General features: G+C 42.1%; 1 protein-coding gene across 1 annotated transcript; it reads right to left on the bottom strand.

The window, feature by feature from the left end:
* Positions 1–1,889: 1,889 nt before the first annotated feature.
* On the bottom strand, positions 1,890–9,521 carry LOC133414241 (oocyte zinc finger protein XlCOF6.1-like). The gene is made up of 2 exons (XM_061699510.1): positions 9,062–9,521; positions 1,890–3,057 (listed from the first exon to the last, which is right to left on the bottom strand). The coding sequence occupies exons 1-2, from the start codon at positions 9,189–9,191 to the stop codon at positions 2,006–2,008; spliced, it is 1,182 nt and encodes a 393-aa protein (XP_061555494.1). The 5' UTR covers positions 9,192–9,521; the 3' UTR covers positions 1,890–2,005.
* Positions 9,522–13,227: the final 3,706 nt, after the last annotated feature.

The following is a 13,227-nucleotide window of genomic DNA, read 5'->3' on the forward strand; positions in this document are numbered from 1 at the left end:
AAAAAAAAAAAAAAACGTGTGTGGAGAGCCATTGAGCAATGAAAGTGTAACACTCGTGGTGATACTGATATAATGGCAATTGTGCAAATGATGTGGAGTCCTAAAGCAATTTTGAGCAGTTTAAAGTGACTAATAGTGAAATGGTCTGGTACAGTGATTGTGCGAATGGTGCAGAGAGTTCTCAAAGACATAAGCGGCCAATAGTAATCAACAGCAGTATGCAAATAGTGCAGCGTGATTAAAAAAAAAAAAATTGGTAGCATGTTGCAATGAAATTGTAAGTTACCTGTTTAAGAAGTTATTGGGAAGAGGGAAGAACCTGCTGGAATGTCTGGTGGACAGTCTCTCAGGACCTGAAGTGGGCGATCAACATCCACTCCATCCTCAAAAAGGCCCGGGAGAGGATGTACTTCTTGCGGCTTCTGAGGAAGCACGGCCTGCCACAGGAGCTGTTGAGGCAGTTCTACACAGCAGTCATCGAATAAGTCCCGTCTTCATCTGTTTTGGTGCTGCCACAAAAAAGAACAAACCCCGACTGCAACAGTCAAAACTGCTGAAAAGATTGTCGGTACCCCCCTACCCACTCTTGAGGACTTGCACGCTGCCAGAACTAAGACAAGAGCATGCAAAATCCTCTTGGACCCTCCACATCCTGGTCACCACCTCTTCCAGCTCCTTCGCTCAAGTAGGCGCTATCGAACAATGCAAACTAAAACTAGCAGACATTGCAACAGCTTCTTCCCTCTTGCCATTACATTCTTAAACAGTTAACTCACAATTCAATTGTCACAAGCTGCCAATTTTTGTCTTGAGATTGTTGTCACATCTCGGTTGGGCCAATTATACATTATTCATGGACTCACTGTAGTCGTCTTGCCACTCTGCACTATTTGCATATCTGTTGTTGGCCAATACTTGCCACTTGTGTGCTTGAGAAGTATCTGCACCATTTGCACAATTGACACTGTTCCAGATTATCGCACTACTAGTCACTTTAAACTGCTTAAATTTCTTAAAGTCTGCGCCATTTGCACAAAGGCCACTGTACCAGACTACTGGTCTATTAGTTATTTCAAACTGCCCTAAATTACTAGAGGACTCACAGTTGTCATATGCACAGTTGTCAAAAAAAAGAAAAAAGATGTATCGGCATTACCACATTACTGGTAACCTTTCATTGCTCAGTGACTCTCCGTACTGTGTTTTTATGTCTCAAAAGCATTTTCTGTTGTCATACTACAGCAGCTCCAAATACCGGAGACAAATACATTGTGTGTTTTTGACATACTTGGCAAATAAAAATTATTCTGATTAATGTATGTCCATTTAATTCAGGATCATGTACGCATTTTTCCATCTTACCCCAAAGTGTCACTTTCCTCACAGTCTATTTCACTCAATCGTTTGCTCATTTGATGCATACCACACAAAAACACTGGATAAAGCAGATGTACTGCTCCAAGTGTTATAGCTTGCATAACCTCAAAACTACTACCGTAATTTCTCGTGTATAATGCGCACCCATGTGTAATACGTACCCCCAAAGTTGACCTCAAAATTCCGGAAAACCCTTCTACCTATGTATAATGCATTTTTACAATGCATGATTTTGCTTCTACCCATATGATCAAAACGAAGTGTTATCTGTATTTTGTTAGTTTTTACAAAGAATGATTCTGAAGTTAAGCACTTTATTTTGAACATGTAATCCTTTTTTTTTGTGTGTGTATTTACTGGCTCTTATTTTGAAATTCACAGCCCTACTTTTATTTAGTAAGTTAGAAAACACCCCGTTGTACTCCTATGTTGGATTACCCAGGCAGAATGTCTAAGATGGGTGAAAACATGAAGGACCAGGTGAAACACATTTAATTTAATTTTAATGGGATTCAAATTAAACTGCCAAGGCAAAACCTTCACTGATCATCGCTGTTCTCACCAACACACTCGTGTCTCTTAATATGTTGGCTGTGAGAGAACGTACTGAACAGGAAAAAAGATTCTCTCAAATGTGTGTTCTTGAATGACATTTTAAGTGTGCCTTCTGAGTGAATCTTTGGCCACAAACTAGACAAGCAAAAGGTTTCTCACCAGTGTGGATCCTTGTGTGATTTCTTAAGTGACTATTCTGAGAGAATCTTTGACCGCAAACTGAGCAGGAAAAAGGTTTTTCTCCCGTGTGTGTTCTTGTGTGTGTTCCTAATGTTCCCTTTTCAGAGAATCTTTGACCACAAATTGAGCAGGCAAAAGGTTTCTCACCAGTGTGGGTTCTTGTGTGTACTATTAGATACCTATTTGTTGTAAATCTTTGACCACAAACTGAGCAGGCAAAAGGTTTCTCCCCAGTGTGCGTCCTTGTGTGTTTCATCAAGTGCCCCTTCTGAGAGAATCTTTGACCACAAAGTGAGCAGGTAAAAGGTTTCTCACCAGTGTGTTTTCTTGAGTGTATTTTTAAGTATCCCTTCCGAGTGAATCTTTTACTGCACACTGAGCAGGAAAAAGGTTTCTCTCCAGTGTGGCTTAACATATGCCTTTTCAATAGAGATTTGTAGACGAAAGTTGTCCCACATTGAGGACATTTCCAGCATTTGTTGTCAGTGTGACCTGTCACATGACCTTCAGACTGTTCTTCTTCATCATCATCATCATCATCATCATCATCAGTGTCAGAGGAATGTGACGTTGGGTCATCACTATCTGATAGTGGAGCTATGAGGCCATCTGCTTGTGATCCTCCAAAGTGGTCTCCATCACTTTCTATTGTCATGTGTTGATTTGAGCTGCTGCTTGGAGGCTCCGCCCCGCTGTTCTCCTCACGTTGACCTTCATCTTCAGCTTCACTCTTCAAAGGGACATCGGTCAATGGCAACTTGGTGACATCCTCTTCCTCCTCTTCCTCTTTGATGTAGGGAGGCTCTTCCTCATCCTCTTTTTTAATGTAAAGAGCCTGCGGCTCCTCTTCCTCCTTGATGTAGGGGATGTCTTCGTCATCCACTTCCTCTTTAATGTGAGGGGCCTCTGGCTCCTGCCGATAAGGACGAAGGTCTTCACTGGTGTCTGCAAGACGGAAGAAGATAGACATTTATGGTTTGGTCAAATAAATTCTTATGCTGACTTTAATAATAATAATAATCATGCATTACTCTTATCTCGCACATTTCTAGACAGTCAAAGATGCTTTACAATTTCATACATTATTCATTCACTCCACAGTCACACTTGGTGGTGGTAATCCACTTGTGTAGCCACAATTGCTCTGGGCGAGTCTGACAGAAGTGTGGCTGCCATTCTGTGCCTACAACCCCTCTGACCACAACCAAACATCCAACCACATTCATTCATGGTAATGTGAGTTAAGTGTCTTGCCCAGGGACACAATGATGACATGCGCTCAGCTGGGGTTACGAACTGGCGACCCGCCAGTTGCAGTGTGTTCTGTTACCCTCTGCATCACGTTATGTATTATTGTTTCTATTTATATTTAAAGACCTGGCAAAGTCATTTTTGTGATTACTTTCTAAATAGATTAAATATTTCAAGTGTGGAAAGTGTGCAAAGGCTGACACCAATTACGTACTGAATTGTTGATGATTATTGATTATTTTATACCATCTCACCTGTACAGATTTTTTGCAAGGACTACAACCAAGTTTAAGTGCAGCTTCCTGGCCACGAGTTGCCCCTCCACCACTACATAAGTACTGAGCACCTTCATTCCATCAGTGGATATTCGGCGCAAATGCCACATCATTAGTGAATATAATAACTTGGCCCAATTCTGACAATGCCTACGTCTCTGCCACGCACACCCACACTCGGCGCACATAGCGAGGCAGCATTGAAACGGACCGCCCCACCGCCTCATGCCAGCCCACCAGCGTTAGTAGCTAGTAGCCACCAGCGGACCTGCACACCGGCATTGGGGCCGTAAACCTCCTCAGAGTACTTGCTGGCTGCCTGCGACGTTGTGGCGTGAGGACAAGGAGGGAAAAAAAAAATCATTGAAGGGTATCGGCGCATCGCGCTGCTGTAGCCGCCTCAGTGCACCATGAGCGGCCACAATTCCGCCAGCAGCCCGCTGAATTTCAAATGAGGGTGGAAATTGTCCCAGCGCGGCTGACGGTGATTGTGCCGGGGCTCAGAGGTTGCCTAGCCGCGTCAGACGGCCTCTCTGCGGCCCGCGAGAGCGTCTGCATTGCTCGGAAGGAGCCCGGAGAGCAGGCACGAGTGATTGACAGGGGAAAGTTACTGAGCAACACTTCCTGTCTGCAACGCAACACATGCACACCCTACAGGAGACGCACACCTACCACTTGTATTGTTCTTTAATTACTTGTATTTTAGATTTTTGCAAGCGGAGAAGCATCGATTTTGAAGCTAAGCTGCCCGCTTTGGCCACACCAGCTAAGGCTGGGCGATATGGCCTAAACTTCATATTTCTATATAACTGGAGTCCCTTCAGGCTGATGGCATTTCTCGCAATGCAAACTAAAGTGTAAAAATGAGATTTATTGTACTGATCTCAAAACAAAATTAAAACTTAGCACTCTATGGTGCAAACAAACAACACAAATATTTGATATACTACACAGTATATTTTGGACCTTTCGGCTCCTCCTCATGAATGATGTATGCAGCAACGTGCCGATTAATTTCCAGTATTCGGACGTGTGTGAATGCTGTGTACCTGTTGTATCCTTTTCTTTTTAGACACTTCTTAATTGACCTGCTAATTTGCTGTTCATAGCTGGATAATAGGGCTGCACCATTACGGCCAAAAATGATCATCACGGTTATTTTGATTTATATTGTAATCCCAATTATTAAACACAATCATCATTTTCAGGAACAAAATAAATCTGTATTTTTATAGCACTACAAACAATACGTAAACAGTTTTCAATTTAAAAAAAAATCTTTGAATAAGAATAAATTGTAAAATCTAAATTTCCAAGGACTGAATAAATTATCTTTTTTTTTTAAATCACAAAGTCAAAATCAATGAAAACAATTCCAACTTATCCAGAAAAAGCAATAATATTAGGCTTGAGCCTACATGTTTTTGGCAGGCATACAACAGCCTGCCAACATTTTCAGACTTGAGAGACATGAGGCCACGACATTTCCGCCACTGCGAAACATCCTCTTTTGACGGGGAACTTGTGACAGGAATGCACAAGGACTTCTTGCCAACTTTGAAAGTCGTGGGTGGTAGAGTCTCTGATGTTCCTTCCACCTGCCCGAAGGGTCCTCTTCACTGTCAAGGTTGGCACACTGGAGGCAAGACTGAAGCTCAGAAGCAACGGCCTGTTGTTGCTGGTGAGGAGAGGATCTTGGTGTGGCTGCCCAGGTTATCTGGAAGAAGCCTTTCCAAGGTCTTCTTTTTCTTCGATGTACTGGGTGCATCCTCTACACCATATATGTCAAACTCAGGCCCGGGGGCCAAATTTGGCCCACCATGTAATTATATTTGGCCCGCAAGACCATATTAAATGTGTATTAGAGCTGGCCCACCAGTATATAGCACATGTGCCACTAATATGACAAATCCCAGAATGCTGTGTTGGCCCATCAGTCTAGACCGGCAAGCGTCCCTTCCTTTTCTGTTGCAGTTGTTAGCAACTATGCTACTAGTCTCCTCGAGCAAATTTACACTTCCCCTTCCCAAAAATGGCAAAAGTGGCTGTAACAAATTAATATAACGTAATTGAATGAATGTTTCGTTTTTTTTAAATGCCCTTTATCAACTCCTAGCCAGGGACTGTTAATAGTTTGAAGTTTGGATTTTTATTGAAGGACATTCTTATATTTTGGGTTGTTTTGTTGTTGGCCTTTGAAAAAAAGATTTACATCAAAAAGAAAGGTAGTTGGAGATAGATCAAAAGAAGATCTGGAGACAGAAGAATTGATGTTGTTTATTGAAATACAAAACAACAAAAAAATACCAGTCTTTTATCTCAAATTTGATTTCTCATGTTTATAATATTAGTTTGTTTATTCCAAATTCAGTTTAAGCAAAATTTGAGTTTGTTGTCATATGATTCAAACTTAATGCTACATTTCTGCAGAGAAGGGAAACATGCACATTGCAGTAATGTTTCATAAAATATTGAGTTTGGCCCGTGACATTGCCCCAATTTTTTTATTTTGGCCCACCGTGAATTTGAGTTTGACACCCCTGCTCTACACTGTCTGCAGTCCCTCCATATGGATCAGTTGGGCCCTTCTCATTTAACAGAACATAATCAATTAAGAAAAGCACGTCCATATTCAGATTACAGCACATTAATAACCGTTTAGCACATTTCATTCCACTTAATATCTTAAAGTCCCGCATCTATGTATTCCCAATTGTTACTAACCACGCTTGAAGAGGCAGCCATCTCAGTCAGACAGGAGTCTGTTCTGGATCGGTTCAGTCCTATCTTCACTGACATGTCTCCGTTTGGAGCGTGGCTCAAGAGCAGAGGTCATGTCAAGCAGTTCTTGCGTACCTGGATCCTTGTATTTTTGCTTTGATGGGGTTGGGCAAATCTGGGAAATCCTCACTTATTTTGTGGACGGAGAAGCTGAACAGGCGGCGGACTGGCTTCACAAAAGACACGCTGACATGCTGTACGTCTCACTGGTCTCACAGGTGTCTTGATTTTTGGTCAGAGGGTACGACTTGAGAAATGGCTCCAGAACTCTTGCCATCATTGGCTGCCTTGATTTCCAGCTTGTGGGGCATTCAGTCTTCTTTTGAGCCCGGGCTAGCTCTTTTGTTACGCTTCCAGCTGTTGGAGAAACTGCTGACAATTTTTTTTGCAGATCCTGACTGCACGGTCAATCCATTCATTGCACTCCATTTTATTAGCATAGGTTCTATACAATCCAATTACATTTCAAAATTAGTATTTTTTTTTTTTTTTGTCCTACTCACCAATTGCGAGATGGAGCCTACGCCCAAAGCAATGAAGTCTCGTCCATTTACAGTATTATGAGAAGCTTGTCTCGACGACATTCGAGCCACTGTCTGTTGTGATGCGGACTAGTCTCTCCTCATGCAGGTGCCAAGAAGTCAGTCTCTCCCACAGTCCCTGGACTACAGTTTCCCCTGTGTGGTCTTGTGGGACAAATTGACATCCAAGCACCCAGTTTTCATTGCTCTGCATGACCTTTGGTCACTTGTGATTGCAGAGAAAGGTGGTGATTTCCCTCTTTATTTCCCCACCAACATTTCTCATGTATTACAGGTAATGCTCGTTTGGAGAAATAATTACACAAGGGAATTGCATATTTCTTGTCCAGTGTTTTTGGGGAGGTCGACTGATATGGTGTTAAAGGGTCGCCGTTATGGTTGTCTGGCTTCCCACTGGGCTCCGACAAGTATTTTGAGAAGCAACGTTAGCTTTGGCTTTCATACATTCATCGTATTTGTGAGGTTTTTTTTCAGATGGTGGAAGAGATGAGTTGTGTTACCCTGCGCAGCAGACACAACACTGCTGCACTCTTTCCAAATAACCTCTTGCTTTGTGTCCCTTGCGCTGAATCCAGAACAGGCCCAGCCAACCGATACTGATCCCTGATTCATCTCCAGTTTTTGCTGTACTTTCTTCTGACCGGACTTGCGCTCTCCCGTTGCTAAGTGTGCTAGTTTATTATTTAGCCGGTTCCTACACATTTGCGGTTTCAAAATTCATAGTATTTACACAACCTTATTTCCAGAGATCTCTGTAAAAAAAAAAAAAAAAAAAAAAAAAAAAATATATATATATATATATTAAAATATTTTTTGAAATTTGAGTAGACGTGTATTTATATGTCAACCGCTTATCCTCACTAGGGTCACGGGCGTGTTGGAGTACACCCTGAACTGGTTGTCAGCCAATCACAGGGCACACAGACAAACAACCATTCGCACTCACATTCACACTTACGGACTATTTGATTACTCGACCATGCATGTTTTGGGGATGTGGGAGGAAACCGGAGTACCCGGAGAAAACCCACGCAGGCACGGGGAGAACATGCAAACTCCACACAGGCGAGGCCAGATTCAAACCCGGGTCCTCAGAATTGTGAGGCAGATGTGCTAACCAGTCTAGCACCGTACCGCCTCTTTATATGCCATTATGTCACCAAATAATTTCAAGAAGATTATAGCTATTACACATTCGGTAAATGTATGTGTGATATTATGGACCATCGATGACGAAATCCTTAAATTCCTTGCAATTGTACGTTGAGGAACATTGCCCTTGAACTGTTCGACTATTTTCTCACGCACTTGTTCACAAAAAGAACTTCACCCAATCTTTCCTTGTGAATGACTGAGCAATTCAGGGAACCTCCTTTTCTACCCAACCATGGCACCCACCCGTTCCCAATCAGCCTGTTCACCTGTGGGATGTTCCAAACGGGTGTTTGATGAGCATTCCTCAACTTTCTCAATCTTTTTTGCCACCTGTTGCAGCCATAAGATTATTAACAAGACGTTCATGATTATTTGCTAAAAACAATCAAGTTTATCAGTTTGAACATTAAATATCTTGTCTTTGCAGTGTATTCAATTAAATATAGGTTGAACATGATTTGCAAATCACTGTGTTCTGTTTTTATTTATGTTTAACACAACATCCCAACTTCATTGGAATTGGGGTTGTAGCTCGAGCCTTGTTTTTGGAAGGTGGCTTGGAAGCACAGCACAGCTACAGTGCAATGTTTTTGTGAGAGCACACAGTATTATACCGCTGGCTTGGTGAATCCTCCATTCTGATTGGCTCAGAAAATTCCATTGGCGTACATGATCAGCTGATAATTATGAATTATTTGATTTGTTATTTCTTATTTTGAATGCTCTGACTTTACGCTGCTTTTAACCTAAGAGTATATTATTTCGTTTCTTTTGTACTAATAAATGACAAATTAACAAATATATATATATATATATATATATATATATATATATACTTTGAGTATTTTTCTATACAATAGTTTACATTTTCCACAGTTTTCGAGACCTGGAAATTTAGGAAATGAAGTTGCATACTTTCCATAATTAAGAACGAGTTAAACAAACCTGCTACGCGTAGTAGCCCATCACGAGGCTGCGTTTTGCAAACGGTGCCCAGTTGCTGACCTTGTGGCTCGCTTTCCTCTTTCGTCCCCCAAAGTTCCTCCTCGTACGCCGCTGTCCTTCTTGCACACATTTTTGACACGACAATCACAACGCTTTTACGCTCACACTTGACGTCTGCTTAGCGATGCGTTGATCACAGACGCGTCTCTTGAGCACCAAAATATTTGGTGTGTTTTTTTTAAAAAGCTAAAGCTAAAATAAGCTAAGCTAAGCTTAGCTAAAGCAAGCAGAGAAGCTTCAACGTGCACCGAGACGACTTGAGCCGGACATGAAGATTGACGATGTTTTAGTCCAGTAAAGGAGTGATTGACGTCCTGCGTGGGGGCTTCAGTACTAAATGGCCAAAATTCAGTGCAGCGCGTGGGGGAAAAAATCATCCTGTCGCCTCGCTGCTGTCTGCTTCTCTTTCTTCTTCGCTGTTTGATAGCGGACTTTGCATCTAATTAGTTGCATTAGCGCCCCCTGTCGGGGGAAATCTGCTCCCACGCTCTCTCGTGATTCCGATTCTTCTTATGAGTCCAGTTGTTGTTAGCCAGCCGATCATAGTCCGTACGCTTTTAGTGATGGGCAAATGAAGCTTTCGTGATGCACTTGGACGAATTGTTTCGAAAATGGGCTCCGTTGTGGAAGCTTCAATTATGGTGACCTCTCCTGGCGGAGAAGCAAGGCTGCAGTGGATTTAAAACAGCTGCTTTGCAAAATCTTTGACGCTCACACGTTCTCAGATTGAATATCATTCTTTTTTTTCCAGTGTAAGATTGATGAATTTGTGTATTGTGTTACTGATTATAAAGTTCTGTGAAAAATTGTTTGGGTGTGCTTGTCTAACTATGGCTATTATGTGCACGACTGTGCGTGTGCAGTCGTTATTTACGTGTAACCTTTATTTTTGCATGGGGAACATTTGGCTGTGGACGATAAAAAAAGAAATAAAAATCTGAGCAAAGAAGACACAGCTCGTCTGAAACTTTGTGCCATTTAATTTATTCATCCAGCAAGTCAATGTCACAGACTGACAATATGAGGACAACCTTCCCCCATCAATTATCTCTTTATCTTGATTTTCCAGTTGTTGTTGTTGTTGACCACCGCCTGTATTGAAAATATTCCACATAAGAAATAACCACTTAATACTGATAAATATCACGGTTGATCTACAGTCCACAGGATTCAAATGGTAGCTTTACATCAGATTTGGCAGCACAATTCTTTACATGTGGATTTCATGCAGGCCTACACCTGCGCATGAAGATTTGATCAAATTTTAATTTTGCCTATCACTGAATGCCATACATTGTTCTCTTACACATCCAGAGCTAGACTAAGCCAGTGGGCTCACAATGCATCAGCTATTAGCTTACACTAAATCACTGACTTGGAAAGTGGGGGGGAAGCCCGTTACAGTACACTAAATATAAAGCGGCGTCACCCTTTGCCCCCCAATTTGAGCAACATTGATGCGTAGCAGTACATCAACAGCTGCCTGAAGCAGGGACGTCAGTGGCCTTTTTAGTCTGACCAGTGCACAAAAATGCATCCAGAAGAGTTATATAATAAAAGAATTCATTTTGCATGTTTGTCGACACTAGATGGTGCGTTTTTGAAAACACTAGTGCTTCTTTGTAAAAAAAAAAAAAACACACACACACACACGCTACAGTCTTTTCAAAAGGTCATCACATTGTAGAGCTGCTCTTAGTTTCTCGCCACATTGTCTCTTTGCCTTTCTTTGCACTCCTCGGACGGACCCCCTTTTCAATTGCTGTCCCGGTAGCTGATCTGTAAATCATCCACGTCCATATTTATGTAGTACTAATGGTATCATGAGACGGCACGGTGATCGACTGGTTAGCACATCTGCCTCACAGTTCTGAGGACCGGGGTTCAAATCCCGGCCTCTCCCCGTGCCTGTGTGGGTTTTCTCCGGGTACTCCCGTTTCATCCCAAAAACAGATACGGTAGTTGAATTGAGGACTCTAAATTGCCCATAGGTATAAATGTGAGTGCAAATGGTTGTTTTTTTATACTGGCTGGCGACCAGTTCAGGGTGTACCCCACCTCTCGCCCGAAGATAGCTGTGATAGGCTCCAGCACTCCCTTGTGAGGATAAGCGGCACAGAAAATGGATGGATGGATTTTTGCTATATTTAAACACGCCAATGTGAATGTGCAAATTCTGATATTACTGTTGTGTGTGTGTGTGTGGGAGGGGCAGGGGGGTGGGTGTATACAGTGTGAGCGAGTTTAGCACGTACCCCAAGAGATGCCTGTTTTACAGTTGTGATAAAATAGCTAATGTGGGCTAATATGCACAGCCAAAATCAAGAACGAAACACCTGCAATTTACCACAAGGTGTTTTCTGAAGTTATAAGTGGGCTGAAATATCCACGTTTGGGCCGACAGTGCCAGACAAATACTACAATACATGAACGCTGTTGTTTTAATTCGTCTAAATGCAAACACGAGTCGCGCGCAGGTGCCTTCATGGTAACGACAACCTTCCCAACATGGTCGCCACATAGGCACGACAATTAACTGGGCCGGTTTATCTTGTGTAATACCTATGCCCGGGAAGCCCAATCAAAGACGACGTGTGCGTTCATGTGACTTCATTGATCGTCACCGTGAATAAAGTCGGACTCATGACACTTCCTTGGGGCGTCCCGTTCTCTCTAGTGCTTTGTTGATAACGTTGTTTCTATTTGAACTATCCAATCGAACATTCGCCATCCAATTCCTACTTTATGTAACTTAATCAACACCCCTTCCTTCCACATCATATCATGTGCTTTTTCAACATAAAAAATACTGCCTCCCTGTTTACCTGAGCCTTCCGTGTTTCATTTCCAAGAATCTAGACTCACCACTGCACCACGAGTGCCCCTTCCTTTTCTGAAACCAACTTGATAAGTGGCAATCATACCTCTACTTTGGTAGCGTGGACACCCACTATTCGCAGAGAGTAAGGATGGGGCCGGATTTCAAATTGCAAAAATCCAAAGATAATTGATGCCCATTATCATTGCATTGAACTTTCTTTAAACCCCAAAATTAATGAATAACTGAGGATAAAATGCCAATAAGCATTGGTTGGTTGTTTGTTTGTATGTGCCCTGCGATTGTCTGGCAACCAGTTCAGGGTGCGTGCCGCCTCCTGCCCTCCTTACATTTCTATGCTATTAAATTATTGGTGTTTTGTTATGCTTTTCATTACTTCGTGTGTCACGTGGACATCTTGTGTGTATCAGTCACTGACACGCACTCAATCTGTTCAAATTAATGTTATTCCTCTCAATTACTACTCTGGTGGGCTTTTATTTATTGTATTTGATTCATTTTGATTTTATTTTTGTTATCATTTTGATTGTGTTTGATTGCCCTCGTTGCTCTGTCGTGACTTTACTATAACACCCCTCCAACGTGGTGCCACGTACACTGCTGGCCTATCACAGAATTGAAGACGCCATAGTAACCTCTGCTCGCTGCGCAGCTAACCTACGTGCCTACATGCCGACCATGTTGAAAAAGTCGATGTTCCCGTCAAAGACAATAAATCGACTTTTAAATTTAGGCCATAACTTGCTCAGTTATAAACCAACTTACGTGAGTTTATTTTATAAATTATTATTTTTTGTCAACGCCAAAGCGTGTGCTATAAAACAATGTTTGAGAAAAAAAGCCCCCCAAAATAATTACTTGTTTACGTAATTTCCCGCGCTTTAATAAATCTGGCCGAATTAGTACGAAACGTACTGAAGCCTCAACGTAAAACGTCAATCTCTACTTTGCTGGACTAAAACATCAATGTTCAATCTTCGTTTTCCTCGGTTTAAGTCGTCCCGGTGCACGTTGAAGCTTCTCGGCCTAGCTTAGCTTCACGTGCTAGCCGCTAATAAAGAGATGCGTTTGTGATCAACACATCGCTAAGCGGAGATCAAGTGGGAACGAAAAGCGTTGTGATTGTCGTGGAAAAATGTCTGCGAGAAGGACAGCAAACTATGAGCAGGAGCTTTGTTGGACAAAAGAGGAGAACCATTGGAGTTTGTTTTCAAGTGTTGTATTAAAAAAAAACCAAAAAAAAAAACACCCCGGCATTTGGGTAAGG

The sequence above is a fragment of the Phycodurus eques genome, chromosome 15, assembly GCF_024500275.1.
Source record: "Phycodurus eques isolate BA_2022a chromosome 15, UOR_Pequ_1.1, whole genome shotgun sequence".
Lineage (NCBI taxonomy): Eukaryota > Metazoa > Chordata > Actinopteri > Syngnathiformes > Syngnathidae > Phycodurus > Phycodurus eques.